The sequence below is a fragment of the Nestor notabilis genome, unplaced genomic scaffold (genome assembly GCF_000696875.1).
Source record: "Nestor notabilis isolate BGI_N333 unplaced genomic scaffold, ASM69687v1 scaffold1161, whole genome shotgun sequence".
Classification (NCBI taxonomy): domain Eukaryota; kingdom Metazoa; phylum Chordata; class Aves; order Psittaciformes; family Psittacidae; genus Nestor; species Nestor notabilis.
The window spans coordinates 1-21,442 of NW_009913174.1; the positions used below are offsets into that span (position 1 = coordinate 1).

Here is a 21,442-nt window from a genome sequence, read left to right on the forward strand (position 1 = left end):
GCGCTTCTTCCTGGTGTGCATGTGCTTCCTGACCTTCATCCAGTCCCTCATGGTCTCCGGCTACCTGAGCAGCGTCATCACCACCATCGAGCGGAGATACAGCCTCAAGAGCTCGGAGTCGGGGCTGCTGGTCAGCTGCTTTGACATTGGGAGCCTGGTGGTGGTGGTCTTCATCAGCTACTTTGGGGGGCGTGGACGGAGGCCGCTCTGGCTGGCTGTAGGGGGCTTTTTCATTGCCCTTGGGGCTGCACTCTTCTCCTTACCTCATTTCATCTCTCCACCGTACCAGATCCAGGAATTGAACTCCTCTGTCAGTAACGAGGGCTTGTGTGTGACTGGCAATGGCACTGCCAAAGAGCAGTGGGACTCGCCGGCCTGCATCAAGGACTCCGGCGGAAACGACCACTCTGTCTATGTAGCTTTATTCATTTGTGCCCAAATCCTCATTGGCATGGGCTCCACACCCATCTATACCTTGGGACCAACCTACTTAGATGACAATGTCAAGAAAGAAAACGCCTCGCTTTACTTAGGTAAGGCATCTAAGAACCAGGGTGCTTTGAAGGCTGAGCCCCCGATCTCTCTGAGGGACCAGTTACAGGTACTGCTGCCCTGTGCCTTCTGAACAACATCCCTGCTAAGCGTCCCTTCCAAAGTGAACTTCTGAAGTAAAATTGCCATGCTTTCCTGTTTTTAAAATGTTTTGTGGAGTGGTGAACCACAGTGACAGGTGGAGCTAACATGGTGGGTGCAGAGGCTGCTGCGCTCTCACCCTCCTGCACGGAAAACAGGACGCTGGAGAAGGTCGGCTTCCCTGACACTTCTCAGCACTTGGCATTAGCAGGTGATGTGTTCAGAAAGCAATGTTAAAGTTTGTCATGCCCCTTCAGGTTTCTTTTTGCTAATACAGAAGCTGTATATTCCTAAATTTTGGTTAGCATGCCTCTAGCCTGGAGTCTCTATGTATGATGTTAATGTTTTATAAGCACTTTGAGAGATTTTGGCATGCTTTGTTTTACTTTTCCAGCATTCGTTTATCTTTAGCTAGCAGTGAATTTCAGCTGGCATTGATAAATCATCTGGCAACTCAGAAAGAACTAAAAAAAGTTGATAAAACAGCAAGTAAAACCTTTAGGGTTAAAAGTTCAGTTACGAGAGCTCAAGGGACAGAACAAAATGAGAGTCCGATCCGGCACCTGGCATTTGACAGGTACAGACAGGTCTTCCTGATAGTTGTGTTCTTACCACAGGAGAAAGGGGTTTCTCAGCCAACTGGATACTAAACTTTTTTGGAGTTCCAACATGATAATGAATACTACATTTTTGATAGCTTGTGTAACGTGTAAGAAGATTGACTGTTCTCTGATTTGCATTAGTATCTTGCAGGATTCTGTAAGAAACGAACCTCACATACTCCTTCAAATTCTTTTCAATTAAGGAGAGGCACTTAGGGGGCTGAGAGAGCTGCCAAGGGCTTTTGGATGCTCAGCATTACTGTCTCCAGTTCAATTTACTTCGGTTTTACGATAACCGTGGAGATAATCATTCCATGTAAAACAGACATGCATGAAAGTAATACACTCAGGAGTGTGTGTGTAATTACTTTATTAAGAAAAAGTAGTGATCCAGATGAGTATTTTTATTCCTTTTGACCTGTTGTTCAGTAATTTGTCTGTTCCCTGAGCCGTTTTAAAGCCATGTATGGTCTATATGCGGTGTCTTGAGGGAGCCTGAGGCACTTTTGGTTTTCACAAGGAGAGAGAAGTATTAATTTGTGTTTTTTCTGCTGTTTTTACAGCATTGCTAATCTGCCCAGTGAAATACTTGACAAAGAGGTTTTCCTCTCTTCCCTCTGAGAAGGGTTAAGTGGTATGGAAATATAGATTAACCTAGAGTCAACTTTATTGGCAGTATGAAAAAGAAAAGCATTTCATTGCTGAGGTTAGTAATTGTAGTTTGGAGCAGCAGAGATGAGGCTGAAACTTTTACAAATAGATGATTTCGTACCATCCTCAAACATATGAGGGAAAAGAAAATGGAAAGGCTGTAGGTGAGGAATGAAGGTTAAATGTGATGAATGGTGGAGAGGAGGAGGAAGTCTTTACCAAAGTGGACAGCAAGGTCAGTGGTCGGAAATCCTCACTGTGCAGAAGAAACGATACTGGCTGCTGAAGGGCTTCCAGCACAAGAAATTGTAATAAGGTGACTGAGGTAACTTTTAATTGCGACAAAGATCAGCCTTAAAGTTAACAAAGGTGAAAGACACCAGCAGCTGTTGGAAGACTATATGTGACCCTGTACCCGCCAGGCACTGAAGGCAGCTTTGATCTATACTGAGAGTCCCCTTGTGGAGTTGAAGTTTGTATGTCATGATTCAGAAAAATAAAGATGAGGTACAGTATACATGAAAAATTGATGCCTAATTGTAACCACAGGGAGAAGAATTAAACACAAAGCATGTTTAAACATTGAGTAAAATGTACCATCACATCCGTTCAGCCTTTAAGCTACTCAGGGCTAGAAGCGATGTTGCTTCCCATTGGAAAGCCTCTTAAAATAGTGTGAAATTCTAAGTAAACTTTTAGCTTGTTCAGATTTGAATATTTGCTTCACTTTAGACTCAGGCCAATGACTGAGGGGCAGCAGTAAAGTCTGAGTTCTGAAAGAAAAAAAAAGAAGCATTGTTTGGCATGTTGATGTGAGCAAACATGTTTTTTTGGAGCTTCTCAGTGGTTTGGAATGTTTCCTGTCCTCAAGGAGAAGGATCTGTGGGTGGCTGGCAGCCCAGCTGGGCACAGGGTTAGGGCATGGCTCTGCAGGCCAGCTACCATGGTATGATTTTGTTACTGGGGCAAGCTATGCAAATGATGTCAAAATATACAATGTATGTATGCAAGTAGGTGTGAGCTAACAAGAAGTCTTGGAGTGGGCTATGGGAGCTGAAGTTTTGAAAAGAGAAGAAAGCCTGTCGGAACAGATCCCAGTCACACTGATACACGTGCCTGAGTGAGGACAGTTCATTAAAAAAGTAACCTCTAATACAAAGTGGAAGGTCACTAACGTGTGTTTGTGATCATGCTGGCATTGCATTCTATGGCTTTCTTATTGCAAAGAAAAGTAGCATATATAAATATGTGTTCAGATGAGAAACATTTGTTTACAAGCATGCACATGATGAAAGTTCCACCGAGCTGCAGAACTGAAGAGCTCTTCAATCCCGCCAGTGTACCCACTAATAGTAGGTCAGTAAAGCCCCCCTGAGTATCACTAATCCTGATTCTACAAAAACTCACCTTATGTGGCTGTGGAAGCTATCTTATTTATTTTCCAAGTTAATCCAGCTCAGGGCTCGAGTGGCAATAGCATATCCTCTTAAGTGTAGGCATGCAAGCTCCATGTGGACAGCTGTTTTAACATTCCTGGCTGGAAGTCCTGCTCTCAAAAAACATATTTGATGCTTATACATAGTCTCTTGGCTGCCTACACTTAAGTCCATCTGTCAGGGTGGCACGGGGCCAGTTTACAAGGTGGTATGTCATTTTTAGCAGGACAAAGGTGCCAAGCAGAGATGTGTATTTGGGCTGCCTGCATAGCAATGTGCAAGCTCACTCTTCTGTGGGATGTTTCTTCCTTGTGAAGGCAGTGCCACCTCCAGGTCCTCCTGCCCCTTAAACCTGGCGGTACTTTGATGCTAACTTTGAGAAAATGTATGACATCGGGCTTGGAAACAAGTGGTGATTGTAACAGGTGCCTAGGAAATACAAGAACTGGCACCCTTAATCACAGATAATCCAAAATGGAAGTTACACACTTTCTCTAAAAATTGGGCAATCACTAAGTTGTCCTTGTCCTGCCCTAAGGTCTCTCCCTTCTGTGCTCAGCTGTACCGTAGCGTATCTGTTGTCAGATGCCTGACGTGTGCAACATCTCCTTTTAATTAATTAAATTAAATTAATTGCAATTTAATTTTGAGTTGAATTGGACTTCACAAGTCTTGATGTTTCTGCTACTTGTCAAATTCTAGCACTTAAAACACAGCATGTTTTTCCTGAAAACTGGGGGTTTTTTTGTAGGGAGCCAGTAGTTTTCAAGTTTGCCTTGAATGTGAGTTTCCCTTGTGATTGTATCATGAATTTTAAACGCAGTTCCTTAAAATTAGCTGTGGCACTTGGAGTTTTATTAGTGGTATTATAGTGCCAGCATAATTTTTAGCTATTTTTCTTCTTTTGCAAGTGGGTATTCTATAAAAGGCATTTACTTTGAAAATTCATGCATAGAAAGGCAGTATTAGGTTTTGCAGAAATATTTTAGCATTCAGGAGTGGCTTTCACCAGTACCCCCAAAAATGACTAGTGGATAAATTAGTCATTGTGCTAAGAATGTTTTATTTCGGTTTCCAGAACATTGTAAGTTAGGATATGATAGGAGAAAAGTGTCGAAGTCAGTTTAATTTCATGCAGATTCTCTGTAGTTTTGGGAACAAACTGTAATTACAAAATGCAAAGATAAAGCTTTTATGAGATCAGAGCTGGAAAATTGCATAAACCTGTGTAAGTGGGCTTGCTACAGATAATGGCTTGAGAGCGAGGGAGGCAAAATCCTTTCCTAACCTGGAAAAAGAATAAATATTTAGACTAGCTCCAAAAATATTTTTGACTCTGTTTTCATGAGGATCATTTGTGGGTTGCTGTTTATAGCATTAGGTAAACCGTTTCACTGTGACTATATTCTGCTTGGAAATCACCTTCTTACCAGTGTTTTTCAGCTGGGTGCTCTGTGTACCCCTCGCATCTTTTACAGGCTTACACATAGCCTGTATATATGTTTATATGTTGATTGTATTTATTGAATTTCTAGTTAAATCTACCCCTATATCCGTGTCCCACCTAGAAGGAGAGGGCAGGAGGAGTAGCTTCACCTACTCCCTAAGAAACCCATGATCTCTGCCTGCTGTGTCCCGGAGGAGAGTCCAGCTGTCAAAGAGCTGGTCCATAACTTGCCATTGTCTGCATATTGGCACAGGAAGCACTGGATATTTGTTTCACTTTGATTCATTTTGGTCTGGCCACTTCTGGGGTTACAAATGCCACTGGAGGACAGGAGCTGGAACCTGCTGAGGGCATCAGGTCCTCTGTATGGATACTGCAATATCACTGAGGATTTCCAAGGCAGGATCAACTTTCTGACTGAGCAGAAGGGACTGCCTGGAAGCAGTGAAATGGCTGACCAGCATTTCATTTTATTCTCACTATTCAGCCTATGACCACTTGTGTTTTACATTGAATGTGCTTTCTGCTACTTGATACCCAAAAAGGCTAGTTTCCTACAGGGAATCAGCATTGATCTTTATAATTGGTAAACCATACAGACAGAGTGCATTTATTTTTACAGCATGCCTGTGAGGAGGCAGGAATTTATGAATCAAAAATTGAAGCAAAAGGGTGTGTTTTATTGTTTGCTGTGTTTCCATTGTAAAAGAGCTTACTCCTCAAATACAGGATCTTAGGTTATTTGAGTGAAAACCACATCTTGGTGTATCTATAGCCTAACACTAAGACTTGGTCCATCAGCAGTCTTTTGTACAAACACATGCTTTCTTTGTTTGCACGTTCAGCTGGGCAGAGGTAGTTGTAGGCTGAGCGTGCTGTGTTCTTGCCTGGGTGTAGATTGTATCTTGACATGCAAGTGAAGTGACTGCAGGTCTGTTTGTGCATACAGGTTATACTGTTCTCCCATGCTAGATGATTTAGCACTCAGAGGGTTCAGTGTTGTGCTTCTCTGGTGTTTCTGTAACATCTTTTTTGTTAAAATACTGGTCAGGCACCAGGCATGGTTCCTAATAATTATTTAAAGTAGCACTAAGCAGTTTTGTTGCCATTTCCTATAGCTGAGGAAATAGATAAATTTTACTTCACCACTTTAGTCTCCTGCTCCATAGGTGGACTCACACTTTTTTTTTTTTCTCCATAATATAATCCTAGATAACAGTTTCTTAAGCATTTAGAAAAGGTGGGGTTCTGTGTCTCTGTAAGCAATGTGTACATACAATGAGTTCAGTGAAAGGTTGGGGCAGCCTTTCCTCTGGTTTTCTGCCTGCAGGATTTAGTGTCATGAGTGATATACCTTCACTTGCCCTGCCAGTGTCATGTCCCTTAGGGGATGCTTTCTGCATCTCTTGCATTGTGACCTTGCCAGGAGCTATGTCATTGTTCGCAAGCAGCTGTATTGACAAAACACTGCTTGAAGTGACTAGCAAAATGTGTTTTGCCCTTCATAGGAGCAGAAAGAGACTTACGCACATTCTTCCCTGATAGTCCCTTTCCTTTTATGTTGAAGGATTAAAACTGAGTTGGATCCAGGGGTCTGAAACTCCCTGAAGTCCCAGGCTCAGTTTTTTTCCTTGCTTAGCACTTGTCAAAATGCTTCACATTTGGTTTCTGAGGCCAACAATACCTTGAACTTCGGAATGGTGTTTTCTTGAGGAGCAGCTCGTTCCTTCTTTGGTGAGCTCTGCAGCAGGGCTGGTTTGTGCAGACAAGCATCTGAACCTGCTGTGGTCCCCAGAGAAGCTTGGAAACTTAGATGTGAAAGTGGCCTTTAAGTAACAGCTTGTTTGTACTTCTCCCAGGAACTGAAGGCTTGGGATCTAGTGTCTGATTACCCTAAGGCTGGAAACTCTATCTGTCTGCTGGATACACTGACTATTTTGTAAAGGGTCGCTGAAACTACTCCTGTTGCAAGTGGATTAGAGATGCTTTGTGTTTCATGTATTTTCCCTTAACTTTCATTCAGTTAGTGCCTCACCTGGGAGGACTTAATTGCTGTGAAAGTGCTTATGCAGTCAAAAGAGAGGAGACTGGATTTCTCTCTATCTACTGTTATTCAAAGACACATAGGTTTCTATCTTGTCTGTGCAGGGAACAAGGCCATTATATAAATGAGGTTTTACCTGCTGTTTCATCCCGAAGGCCAGCAGCTAAAAATTCCAATTTTAAAAATAGGTAAATGGATTTCATCTATGGATTTAGAAGAGAAGTAAACAACTGCATTAGACTCTTGAGTCTCACGCTGTCTTTTTAATCCTATTTTAAGTCTTCTTCACCATGATAGCACTTTCAAAACTCCTTGTTACTTGGGAAGCATGAACTCAGCTTTCATTTTTTGTTGTTTTTACATGCCTTTCCTTTTTCTTTTGAAAAGAGTTGAGAACTTACCGTGCAAAAATGGCACATACTTGTGCTGGTCCCCTCCAGCAGTTATTGCCTATGATGATTGCAGGGGTCAAAGTAAGTGTTAGCTCTGTCTGGCACTGCTGATGGATGTGGTGGTGCCAGATGGACTCTGAGGACAGGGCAAGCCATCGCCTGCCTTCCTGTGAATCCTTGCCAGAGCTGTCAATTTCATCTCGAAGCCCACGGGTGCCTCTGCAACGCCTCATAGCAGCTACAGGGGATGCTGGGAGTCATTAGAGCTGTAATCTGAAGGCGCTGAAGCGGCACAGTCAGAGAGGGAAATGTTTTCCCCAGGGAACCTCTAGGAGGGAGGGCTCTGCACACGGAGCAAACATTGAGTCCTGGTGTCCATGCTTTTATTCAAGCACAGTGGTGCTTTTAACACAGCTTGCTTGGACTATCATGGACTGGAGCTAGAAAAATTATGACAACAGACAACTCTGCAGTGTGCATGCAAACTAATTTTACTTGAGTCAGCCAGATCCATATCCCAAGTCCTTCCAAGTGCCGAGAAAATAATGGAACATTTTCTGTGATGGGAAAGAATATGTCAGCATCCGGCAGCATGAAGTATGGGCTCTTGCCTGCTTTGCTGCTGAAGAGTTGGGAGTTTGGGCATCTGTTCTGCTGTCACAAGGCCAGAAATTCATTCACACTGCATGACATTAACAGGAGAGCGAAAGAACCTGTGTCTGTCCTTTTCCCTTCTCTTCTGCCACAGGCAGTTTGTTCTTACCTGAGGAATTGGGAAGTGTGAACACAGAAAGTTGAGTGCTATTTTATGCTGCCATTACACCCAGTAGTCTAATCTGAAAGTACTAATTCTCATGTAGGTAAACAGCTTACTTGGCAGCAAACACAAATTACACCACTGAAAAACATCATGCCCTGGTATGAATTGCATTTCATGGTAAGTTTGGAGGAGATGCAGTCGGAAACAAGTTTATTTTTACTTGTGATTTGAACAAGTGGATATGAAAATTATTCAAAGAAAATAAACTGTATCATGTGAAGTATTTGCAAAGCAGTACTGCATGTCTACTAATGATACACTCCTGGGCTGTTCCTGTTTGATTCTCTTCTCCATTTTCAACACAGGTTTGTTTTCAGCAGCTTGCTTTCTTTTTGTTAGCTTGCTGGGGTATTATTTGGGTGCTCCCATTTTTTTTCCTTGCATATATTGACATTGAAATATTCTTTGCATTGCGCCATGCACAACAGGACCTGAATCTGTTGGTTACCTGCTGTGCCTTTTATCACTGATGCTTACAGGATTAGAATGAAAGCCTCAAGAGTGTGTCAGCATTGTTTTTCTTAATATCCAGTGCTCCACTGAAACCAGTCTACTAGCTCTTCATTTCTTTGAATTTAGTAAGCTTTTGTAAATTAGCAACTACTTTCTGTATTTATCAGTCTGTTTTGAATCAGCTTCTTCTAAGTGATAACAAGTAGATACTGGATGGATTCCCCTGTGATTATATCCTTTCCTTCTGTATTAATTAAGATATCCACTAGAGTCAGAACATTTCAAATAATCCATATCTTAGATAGGTGGATCTTCTGATGCCTTCTGATCTGCTGTTTGATACTAAAGTTGTAGTTTACACTGGTGTTTGTCACACATTTGTTCACAGCAGTTGACTTCAGGTGACATGTAGGCACTCCTGAAGTCAAGTGCTCTCAGTCATACCTTGGTTCTCACTTATCTTTTTTTTCCATCCCTCATTAAATGAAAGTCTGAATACCTGACCTCCGCAAAGTAATTTTAAGTAACGTGTTTTTGTAGATAAACCAAAGTAGACAGGGAAATAGTTGTGAGCACAGTGTGGTGGCTGCTAACCTGTAATTACTCAAACAGAATATATCAAGCAAGTCTCATTTGTGTCTAAGAATATCTAAAGGAAATACTCTATAAGATATTATCTGATGTTGCTGTGTGTTATGCTTTCCCTGTACTTAGAGAGATATTGCTATATGCAGGTGAGCTGTTGGCTTAGTAGATTTTGCTATGTGTAAGACAACTGAAAACACTACCTTTACCATTAAATGTCCCCAAGGAATCAGCTCATAGGCTCAGAGGTCAAAACCACATGAAATTCATGAGCAGAATACCCTGAGGGTGATCGTTAAGTGGGATTTTTCAGCTGAAGAAAAACAAGGAAAGGTGAAGGAGAAGGGGAGGTTTAGTGCCAGCAGTGCCTCTGTAGTGCGGTCCAAGGTGTAGGGGGGCAGAGCCAGAAGGGGCTCAGGGCCATGGACATCTGCTTGGGCCACTTCCAGGTGTAGTCCATGGGAAGGGCTGAAGATGCTGCTGTAGGTGTCTATGAAGTCCAGGAAAGGTCCTGGCAAGGCTGGAAAGTTTTGGAGAGAACAGAAGAGCTTTGCTTTTGCATATGCTTTTGTTCTTTGCTGTCCAGCTTTTCCAGCTATTGCCCAACATGCCTCTCCACGCCGTTCATCAATCCCTGCCATTTCAGTAGCTGGAGTTGAAAAACAATAACAAAACAGTTTGCCACTTTGTGCTTTTTTTAGTCTGAATTTACATTTCTGTTTGTAGCTTCATCCCAGTGAATGAAATGAGGTTTAATAGAGATAGTAACCTTCTGGAGTGCAAATAGCTTCAGTAATAGCCCTCCCATTTAAATTAAGTAAAAAATTTGCAGAAGACCAATACATAATACTAGACTCTGTAATTTTTGTAAACAGGATGAACAATTTATATCAACTTGATTTAATACAGCTGTCGTGACAGAAATAGAGGATATGTCTAAGGAAATTTTATAGTCGTGGGGGAATTTAGATAACACATGAGCTTTTAAGTCTGCAGTATAGTAGTGCTGATGCACACAAATTCAGGCATTTATTTGGTAAGTTATATAATTGTCCTGAAATAGGAATTTCAAAAAACAATATTTCTTCTGCTAATAGCATTACTGAGGGAAGGAAGTGGCATTTTTGGGTTGTCTGAAAAAAAGTAGGTGTTAGTTTGTTACTATACCTGCATTGTGTTATTGGAGGAATTTAAGTCCTGTTACACAAGGAGAGTAAAAAGGCCCAGAACTCAGCACTGCATCAGTGTAATGTGATGACACACTGTAAATAATTTTTCAAAAATGTGGCTGAGGATTGAATTGATGCTCAAAGAGCAGTACTTTAAGTTATAGTTCCTATGTAGCAATAGTACTTTTTTGATACGTGGAAACTCTGTATATTGATTGACCTGAGTGACTTAAAATTTTAATGGCAAAGATATAGCTGGCTGGTGTGAATTGCTTTGGCTGCAGAAGCAAAGTAGGCAATAGCATCTGTATATTTACTCCCATGGCTTCTCTAGATGCTCTGGGAGAAGGAAGATAAACACTTCTGAAAGAGTACCTCCTGCATTTAGGACTATCTCTGCAACTGAGCCTATGAAGAAGTGTAAAAAAAGACATTTCCTCATTAGCTTTTGCTCCTTGTCTTACTTGATAATTGTTAGCAACTGATTTTTGCTTAGATGTGGACATTTATTATGCTTACTGAGTTTATGGGTAATTGCACTGGCTTTGATCACTCAGAAGTAAGCAGGACACACACAGAAAGTAGGGAGGCATTTTACCTTGAAGGGCAAAATAAAAAGAGTGGATAAGGCTACCACATCCATGCATTTGTGATAATTAACAGAATATCAGCCTGCTATAAGAAATGAGGTAAAACTGGTTGGCTAGTGTTTGCCAGGCTAGCTAATGGGAAAGGAGGTGAAAAAAGCTTTTAAACCTGGTAAGTCAGAAGCCTTGGGTGCATATGTGCCTTCTCAGCCTATAATAAGGGTAAGAGGTTCAATTTACCAGAGAAAAATAGAGGAATATATGAACTAATGTAATTTTGAGTTCCTACACTGATGTCATTAAGGCAGCCATTACTCCTTTGGGTAAGTAGTCATATTTTAAGTATTTGGTAAAGTAAAAGCGAGCTGTTTATAATCAGAAAGATCTATTAACTTTCCTTCAGCCTTATTCCCCTCTTCATTCTCCCCTGCATCCCCACACTCCAAATTTAAATCCTACAAAAAGAAGAGCTTACCATGGGTCTGATGCAGTGCAGTGCTTTCAAGAAAACCCCATGTTTTAGTTCTCAGAGTTGTACTGTGTATTTATACCTATTCTGAGTCTTATAAACACTGAAGAAGGGATTTATCATATGTCACAGTTTCAGGGTATGTGAGAAATGATATCTCATTGTTCGCCCAAGTTGTCATACTGAAATCTTGTACTAACTATTGGGTCAAGATTGACCACTTTCCTGTAGCAGGAGAAGATTGTTACTGGTCCAGACAGTGAGAAGACTGATGAATGGTCATGGTAGAAGACTTTCATAGCCATGAAGTTTGTATTAGCAGATAGGCATTCTACACTATGAGCCAGCTGCTTTTTGTTTCAATTGTGCCTGACAGGAAAAAAATGGTGCAGTGTGTAAGGAATGTAGTGAATTTCCTTTGTCTAGTTTAGTAAGATGCTCAGAACAGTTATTTTACGGTCTGAGCATTAGGATTTCTCCAAAGTACAACTGCTGGGCTAAAGAACTCTTCTGGTTTAGTGCTGAATTAATTCCAGTTTGCATGGCCTGTCCAGAGATATTAGAAGAATTAGTTGCATAGCATTAGAGTAGACTGTATTTTAACCATTGTGTCAGAGAGTCCCATCCCTGCTTGTGCTTAGGACTGCTGTCTGCTGCTTCTCTACTGAATCGGGATGTGGACTGTGTGGAGCAGCATGGTGCTTATTTTTGTGTACAGTTCTGCCCTTAATTTAGGCTGTGTTGCACTCCTGTTATATTGAAAACAAAAGACTTCTTGACTTTTTTTGCTTCCCCGCCCCGGCCCCCCCATTTTCTTGAGTTACAAAAGGGCGTGGAGCTCATGGAGCTGGCAGCTGGTGCTTTTCTGGTGTGGGAGATTTGAGTTGAAGAATATGTGTGGGTGTGATGATACGAGGCAGCCTCCTGGTACAACCCCTTGGTGATGTGCTATATAGTCTTGTTATACATATTGCCAAAATAGACAGTAATCCTCTTATGTGGGATTGTGAAGCAAGTAATAATAGAGCACAAGTCAGTGCCATCAGTTCAGAGCTGCTTTTTTGGTAAGCATTATCTGCCACTTGTATCTCCTTGATTCTTTAGTACTTCTTAAACTTTATATTAACTAAGTCCTTCTCTCCAGCTGCATATGTTAATGCTTCACAGTAGTAATGTCAGCTGCAATCAAGACCTTTCTATTCATCTTTCTAATTGATGCACTCGCTTTAAAAAGGCCACAGAGATTTTGAGTTTCATAATTCAACTCGTTTCCTCATATAAAAAATTCAGATGAGGAAATATTGTGAGATTAGTCTGCATAAAATGTGTCAATTGTCTTATGAGGCACCCTGAAAGCAATCAGAGTTACTATCTGCAGGCTGTTCATCCCATTTAGAGAACATGAAGTTGGCTGCTGTGAAGCAGGGCAGACACGACAAGCATGTGCCGGAGGAGAGAAGCAATTAGCTCTGCAACAAGCATAGTCAGAGCAGAAAGGAAGGTCTGGAGGCGTTTAATTAATACTAATGCTTTTGTGCTGATGAGGGCCAGAGTCATGGTAGGTTACTGCTGCCTTGGTCTTGTGGTTCTCAGGTCTGGTTTCTAACAAACATTAGATTTAGAAAAGCTTCCAGAAAAGTTAAAAAATCACACTAACTATGGCACATTCCCAGGCCCCCTGGAGATAAGGAGGTACACCTGGTATTGAATGGGAACAGGATTTGATCTGTAAAGCTTTTTCACTTTCAAACAGATAATAAGTCCTTTTGGGATTTTTGTACCAAATTTATTTAAGTAATCTGAAATAATGAAAATCCATGTTGTTTATTAAACATTTCTCAAGTCACTAATCCAATTAGGAAAAAATAAAACAGGGTTTCTTTGCAGTTCTGAAAACAGTTTGGGAACAGGTATCATTTTCATTAATCTGAGTTTGATGGCGAAAGTGCTTAAGTGGAAAAATGTTTAGCCATCAGTGTATACTTATTTGCATAATTTGACATTTTAGATGCATTTTTTCTCCTTAATTCTAATTTTTTACTACTCATTTCAACTTCCATTCATTCTTGAGTGGAAAGTAGTAGTAATGTCCCATTTGGTTTGAAGACTGCTCTCTGCGCAACTCCTCTTTCCTCTAGTACATCGTTGAAGACATATTTAGACTCCAGTAGGCTGGAGAGGATGAGTTTTTCCATTCAGTTTCGCTGAGATTACCAGCTCTGTGGCTTCAGGCTTACCCGATTTGACATTTTGTAAAACCTGATGGGTTTCAGTAATGAGTGTTAATAAAAGGATGATCTCTGTGATGATTTCCTCTTTGTGCAGGGGCACTAATATAATCCAGTTTCAGTTGTAATCACAGACAATTTGGATGACTCCAAGGGGCCATCCACAAACTTTTCAGTTTTGTTTAGAGATTCCCTGTGTTTAGGTAACCCCATGTCACCTCTTCTGCCAATGCTTATCTGTATAAACGGCTTTATTATTCCATTTTGGGAGCAAACTTCCATATCACATTGATGCTAATATACTGTATTGTGCTGATCGCCTGTTGCTACATATATTCATATTTTGTGGGCATTGTGTGATTGAAGTATTCTTACTGCACATTACTGTATGGTCCAAGAGTTATGTATCAAGGTAATTAGTCTATACTTTCTATAAGGAATAAATCAAAAGTACTGGATTAGAAGTCACAAAGTTTAATGATTACTTACATCACAAGAAAAAAGCTGAACATAAACATTTGGATTTTCCTGTTTTGATGGATTTTTAAGTGTATAGCACTTAATTTCCTTAGTCATCTGGGATTCCCCAGCTGAATGTTGTTAGTACAGTGGTAATAGCTTACAGGTCTGGTAAATGAACATAACAAGTTGAATTCTGAGTTACAGGCTTCTGAATCTCCTTAATAGCATTGATATGCTGTTAATATAAAGCAAAAAAAAAAAGGGGCTAGTGTTAACTTGGATCTGGAAGCCGTGTTCTTTGAAGGCTGTCCTTTAGTTTCTGTCAGTCAGTAGATGTGCTTTTGCCTCAGCATGGCTTAGGTGGTCTTCTACTGCACTGCTCTTTTCCTTCCGCTGTGGGTGTATAACGCTGCTGCTTCTCCGGTGCTGGGTTCAAGGATTCTGTCACTACAGTGTGGATCAGACCTCCTGCTGCTCTGACATAGAACTCTCTCACCACCACAGGCAGGGCCAGGTTCACTCCAGATCTGCTCCCTCAGCTTGCTGGCCCTTGTGGGAAGGAGGGGGACAGCTGAGACAGCCAGAGAGCAGCACATATAGCTCATGTATTTTTAATATTTTGGAAGAGAGGATTTTTCTTTAATATCATATTTGGAATGATGACTTCCTCAGTGCACATCTGTCAGTACAATATTTTCTCTGCAGATTTTTTCCCCTCTATTGTTGAAAATGTTTGAAACTCACACACTGTAGTTAACAGTACATTAGCCACTGATACTCTTCTTACACACCTGTAAATACAAATCTTCAAAGTAATATTGTAATTAATAGTAAGGCATTATTCACTAATGTGGTACTTATGTAGAATAGCAGCCAAATATAAAACCTATTTGGTTTTATGCTATACTGCATAGTGAAAATAAATGATAAAATAAATAAAAGAAAAATGTTAGGAATTGATCATTCCTGTAAGAGACATGCTTCATTTCTTTCCTCTGTAGTAGGATTTTTTCTCCTAGCATCTTGCACAGACGAGCATATATCTCCCAAAGATGCTGCCAGACTCACCTTGTGTTCCCTACCTGAAACATTTCATTTTCATTTCTGAAAACAAGGAGAAATTAAATTCATGGTGAAGTCTGCATATTGTAATCTGCTTTCAGATGCTGTGATGATGAATCTGATCTAAAAAAAAATAAGATAATGTAGAGTAACCTTTGAGATTAAAGTGCTGCCCTTTCACTGTGTAGCACATAGGGAGATGAATGTTACAGCCTAATATTCAGAATATATTATTCTTACAATGAAAGGCCAAAGGTTTCTAGTTTTTAATTTAAAATTAATAAAAGAGGAAGATAAAGGAAATGTAGTTACATGGTTTTGTTTTTTTTCAAAAAAAATGGCAGTAAATGGAAGTAAGTGGTTTTGCAGAAGTGTTAGCTGGTAAAGTTGTGCGAAGGCACAAGGCAGGACAACACCACACACTGGTGCCAAGGGGAACCTCCACTGAACTCCACCAGTGGGGAAGGGCTTATTTTCAAGCCTGACTTGTTGTTCCCCAAATCAGCATTCCCATTTTCCACCCAAAAGTCTTCAGGATGTTCCTGAAACTGGGCAATATGAAAAAAAAAAAAAAATGTTTTCTAATTTTGTTTCTTCCTGCATCAACCTGCAGATATTTCATTGACTTCTGTGGATTTTTTCCCCCTGTATCACAACAGTGTAAAGGAGAACATAGTGTAATCTAAGCTTTTTACTTTTTGGAAGGTTTGGAGCCAGTTCTTCTATGATTGAAACATTATATATTTTCTGTGATTATATGAAAACTAACAAAATAATAAAATACTCTGTTAAAAGATTTTCTTTCTGGACACTTGTAAAGGTACAGCTGAAATGAAGGGATAGATTCATAAAAATGGCTAGGGAAGGCAGTGTCCGTCAGCTGTGTGCTGAATATCCTAAAGATAAAAACCTGGGGTGGTAACTCTGAACTATTCCTCCTCCGGAAAACGAGTTGCGTGCTGGTAATAGTTTTCTACACATTGTTTCGCATGTGTGGAGCTGAGAAGTAACATTTTAGTTTGGTTACTCCATTATATTTGCTAAGAACAAGTGTCGGATTCTGCTACTGTATCTCTGCTGGTTCGTCACTGCAGTGTTTTGATTTTAGTTGCTCGCTTATTCCCAACATTTTTTGGAAAGCATAATGCTGTGTTATTATCATTTGTCTGTTTTGAAAGAAACATTTGCCTGCGTGTTTTATTATGTGAGTTAGCAGATGGTGGTTTAACTGCACTTAATCCAGCAAGAATACTGGTTCTGTAAGTATGTTTCCAGCTCAGAAAATCTCTGCAAAGCACTTAAAAAGCAGTGAGCAAAGTTTGGGAGTACAAATGGAACAGCCGTGATGTGTTTGACAAGGGTTTAGACAGTTTTGTGGGTTATAATCGTCCTCTATACAAGGATGTGTCACTCCAGTATAACATTTGGTGACTTCAGTGATTGAATGGGTGAGCTGCTTGATTTAGGAGAGGAGGAAATTATGGCAAGAGGTATCTCAAACTGAATTTACTGCGCAGTGTTTGATTCCTGTATTCTGTATATGAGTGTTACCATACTTTATACATTATAAAACAGCTGAAGAACTTCACCTATATAACAGGTTACAGTAGATGAAGATCTGTATTTCTCAGAAGGTCAGTATTTTCTCCGAAGACTCTTTTTTAACCTGTTCTGTTTTGTCTGAGCCGTTTGTGGTCTGAGTGTAGTGTCAGCACTGACAGCAAAAGTAGACATTATCAGTATGACCCTGAAAATGTAATTAAGGGTCCAGCAGTGTGTGAAGACATCTCTCTTCTACCACTGCCTTACAGTGGAAAGATGCCAGATTGATTTTCATTAGACTTGGAACAGCTCTGACAACAGCAGAGACCACTGGTAACACTTGCAATCACAGTTAATCCAGGTAACTCCAGTATTATTCTGACAGGGCCTCCCTGTCAATCTCTCTCTTTCTCTGTGAAAAGAATTTAATAACTGAGGTTAGGATTTCCCAAGGAGCCTAAGGAAGTCAGGGGGTCTGACTTTCAATGAATTTCAGTGGGATTTAGGGCTAAAATTTAATTTTCTTTGCAAACATAAGCCTAAAGTTTCAACAGATAACTTGCTTGTGGTAAACTGGTTGAAAGAGGTGATAGTTTGCAGATTATATATATGAGTAATCTTCCAACTGATTTTTCCTAATGTAAATAACAAAAAACATGTTTCCTATGAGAAGGGATGCAAATGGATGAAGAGCCTAAAAAAAAAAGTCACTGAATTGCTTGAGAAAACAAAATCTGTTATGAAATATATTTTATTTTCATAGGTACTTAATACTTTTTCTTAACCCTGGCTGAGTAGTTTCTGTGTGTTCAGGCATCCTCTTTTTCTGGGGTGTTCTTGCTCCTTGGTCAGCTTAGCAGAGATGCCTCAGGGTGGCTCAGGACAGCCTGGAGGTCCCCCACCTGCCACAGTCTGTATCGAGGCCACCTATTCTGGGTGTCTCTCTCTGCTAAATGTTCAACTGATACACCAGTGAAATATGAAAAGGGCATGGGGCCAGCTCTGGTCCTTCTCTTATCTGGGTAAAGACTTTGGAGATGTCTCGAGGCAGCATGGACAAGAAAGAAAGGTGAAGAGGCTTCTTGTCTCTTGGCATCCTTTTTTGCAAAGGATGATGACTTTTTGCAAAATCCGCTGTGTTAGAGATGAAAAGAGAATTTATAGGATAATTTTGTGCTTTATTGAGCCAGAAAGGACTGTTATGTTCATTTACTCTGACATCTGTGTTGAATCAGATTTCATGAGACCGTTGTCCCTATGCAAAGCTCTATTTATATAAAACCGTTCAGCTTGAAATGAACCACTTACAGTTAACAAAGACTGCCATGTTCATAGGAATTTAACATAGTTAATTATCCTGTAAAAAGTTACTGCTATGAAGGTGTGCCTAAAGTTGACGAAAAGTCATTTGTATGTAGCCTCTAGCCACCACGTCTGTCTGCTAAATGCAAAAGTATCTTTTACTACTGGAGAATAACAGTATGCTTAATAATCTGCTAAACTAAATAGTTGAGAAACAAAGCTGTCATGTCTAATTCTACTCACAGAAGACAGAAAGAAACAGGAATGAACACTTATTACTTAAAAAAATTGCAGACTAAATAAAAGGATATTGGCCAATTTTACACAAAACATGTCAGCTGAGTAATTAAATTACCTAATTAGTGTAAGTAACTATAGGTGATTTTGAATTTTTCAGGTTTTGTAAATCAACCATGCATGGTGTTTGGAAATGTCTTTTTAAACATCAGGAAGAACCCCTGTAATATAAATACTTTCCTCTTGGAAATGCTAACACTGCAAGTTAGTAATACTTACATATTTTATTAACATATTAACTTAACTTACTGTGACTGGGAATAAGCTGCAAATGGAGCCCTAAATCACAGTGATGATATATATCTTACAAAGGAAGACAAATGTGATTATGATATTACCATTAATGAGAACCTTTTATAAGAGTAATTAATTTTTTAGTGCTACACTTGGTGTTTAAGCTATGCCATTTACTAGCACTGATAAAGATGTTCTGATGGTTTTGCTCTGGCAAATTATGATTCAGTGAAATAGTGATTTTGGGGGTATATTGGTTTAGTATTTTTACTCATGTAGATTTATTTTTTATATTTATATTTAACTTACACTGCATTATTTTGACCTTAATGTAGGAATACAGATTAGTATTTAAAAAAACTCAAGTTATTTTTACTTGACATAGACAAAACCAAACCAAATGAAACAAAACTTCACATCCCTTGATCTATGGGGTTTAGCAGGGCTTTTTCAGGGATCAACAGCAGCAGCTCTGTGCTTTTGTGTTCTATTCCATCGACTGTGTCTAGAGTGCTAGGGTCATTTGTGAACTATTATTTTCTTCACGGGGCATCCATTAGCTCCTTAACTATGGGAAAGGACTTGCTGGGCCATTTCTTGCTGTCATTTCTCCGTAGTCTGGGATATCTACGTAAGCGTGAAGATAACCCTTTCCCTAACTCAGGTATTAAATCACGGAAGTCTTTTAGTTCAATGAATCCAAGATAGGGCCTAGAAGCTCACAGTGGTCCTAGTCTGTGGTGTTGCCACAGGGATATACAGAATTTTCTTTTGCTTTGCTGATGCTAAGGCCATGTGGTCTGTGGTTAGACTTGTCGTGGCCTGGGTTCCCTGCAAAACTTGTTGTTTAGATAGTATCAATCTAAGATCTCCATATCTAAACTTAGCTATTGAAGATCTGGCTAGACACCGTTTCCTTCTGGGTGGTTTTAGTTGTCTTGCTCTAATTCTATTAGAAGTTGTGATTAGAGTCATCAAGAACATTTTGCTGTTGTATCAAAACCAAAAGCTTTTTCTAGTGGGCAGTGGTGGAGAAGAAAGTGGAAGCCTTTTATATCCATCATCCATCTGTGGTTGATAAGGAGACTGTGCTTGAATGGTGAAGAAATTGATGTTGGTGCTGCAGAAAAACCTTTGCTGTCTCCAAGCAGAACATGAAGTTGGATGATCTCTCATGTCTATCTTATTATTCCTCTATGGAGACAGAGAAGAAAGACCCCTTACCCAATACACAAAGCTCAGTTTTTTCCTAGGAAAACCCCCACCATTTCAGCCTAATTCTAATACTGTGAAAATGCCCAAATGATGTTTGTTCCTCTGAGAATAAAGAGCAAATTTTGAAACTTTGGAGGTTTTCATGAAATGATGATGTTGTCCTATGGCCAAAATAAATAGCCTCTGCTATTTATAACTGTTACACGTAAATGGAAATGTTTTTCAGACTCTTTGACCTGTAATAATATTTTTAATATGGTTTCAAATATGACTATATGGCTCTGCATTTCACTTTGGCAATTTTTATTTGATCTTTTTTAATTGAGTCTGTTGCAGCGTTCAGCCTTTTTGAATGTAGAAGAATAACTTCTTAAACAACACAATAAATGTTAACAAAACTAAGAGGGTCATTTGCAAATTACTGGAATAATGTGCTTTTGCTTACAGGCAGATTCTCAGTCAGATAAGAGTAATGAACTGTAATTCCTGTTGTTTCAGTTGAAAGATGAAAATGTAAGTGCAATTTGCAAAGAAAACAAGAAGAAATGCCATTTGGCTTGCTCTTCTTTGCAATCTATTAGCAAGAGGTAGTCAAGGGAAAACGATCACCAACATTTTCGATAATTAATCTATGCCTCCTAGGCAGAAACCAGGTTTTGAAAGGAAATTAATTCTGAGAACATGATTGAAGCAATTTCCCTCTTTACTTCTTTTTTCCGTTCTCTTGCTGGTGGGACAAAGGAAGAGTGAATATATATAGAAACTCTTTGACTATCACACCTAACCTTCCCTTTCAGTAGATATTTGGTCTGTCTCCATTTCTTCCTCACAGTTTCTTTCCTAGGCACAAAAAGTCTGGTTTTGGATAATGACGAAGTATGCAAAAGGTGTACCAAACCTGCCTCTGAAGATCAGATATTATCTGTGCTGTGCCATTACCTGGTTTGTGCACAATAACCAGTAAAGCCCAGATCCATAGACATCAGGTATTTAGTGTACATAGCTTTGCTAAGAAATTGGTACTTTTTCCTGGTTCTTCCCATGGGGCCTGATGGCATACTCTAACATCTGGTCCTGTGCCTGGTAAATCTCACCAGGCTTTTCCCTGCTTTTCGTCCAGGAGTGTGTGCATTCTCCCAGCTCAAAGAAATGAGAGGACGTAAATTATATATTCCTGCCTGCTTATGCTGTTAGACAGCCTGAATGTGATATAAACCTAGGACAGGTAGATACAAATTTTCTGAAATACTCTTCCAGGTTAGATTCTGCTGGTTTTGTAGTTATGGACCTGGGCTTTCTCACTGCAATTTTAAATTCACAGGATTTAAAAATACCTCAGTATCTTTCTTTCATTTGCTTATGCATGATCTACGTGGTCAGGTCTGCTTAGATTTCACAGCTTGATATATTTCAGTTATGATAACCTAAAGAAAAAGGGCTTAGATGTAAATGAACAACCCAGCCTCACTCCAGTTTAATTAGAAGTAAAGAAATGAAAATTAGGTTTAAGAAGTTGAGATCAACAGATTCCATAGGCATGTGCCTGGGGATAGTCCCTAATGAAAATTAAGTATAAATGTGGTCTCAACTGCCAAATCATTAAAAAAACAAAGACAAGCAATTAAAAGGCAGAGACTGAGATATTCCCATTTGACGTGACTTAACAGAAAGAATGACTGTGAGTCAACAGGCTGCTTCGGTATCTCTTAAAGACAGCCAACAGCTTCATAAAATCATAGTATGGTTTGGGTTGGAAGGGACATTAAAGATCATCCAGTTCCAACCCCCCTGCCATGGGCAGGGACACCTTCC

At 39.8% G+C, this 21,442-nt stretch overlaps 1 protein-coding gene across 1 annotated transcript in view; it reads left to right on the forward strand.

The window, feature by feature from the left end:
* Window positions 1-4: 4 nt before the first annotated feature.
* Window positions 5-21,442, forward strand: part of SLCO5A1 (solute carrier organic anion transporter family, member 5A1) — a gene marked incomplete at its 5' end in the record, with an annotated part of 71,658 nt that continues 50,220 nt past the window's right edge. The window contains one exon of the mRNA XM_010023028.1: window positions 5-533. Within this exon, the coding sequence (XP_010021330.1) occupies window positions 5-533 (529 nt within the window). The remainder of the gene's footprint in view (window positions 534-21,442) is intronic.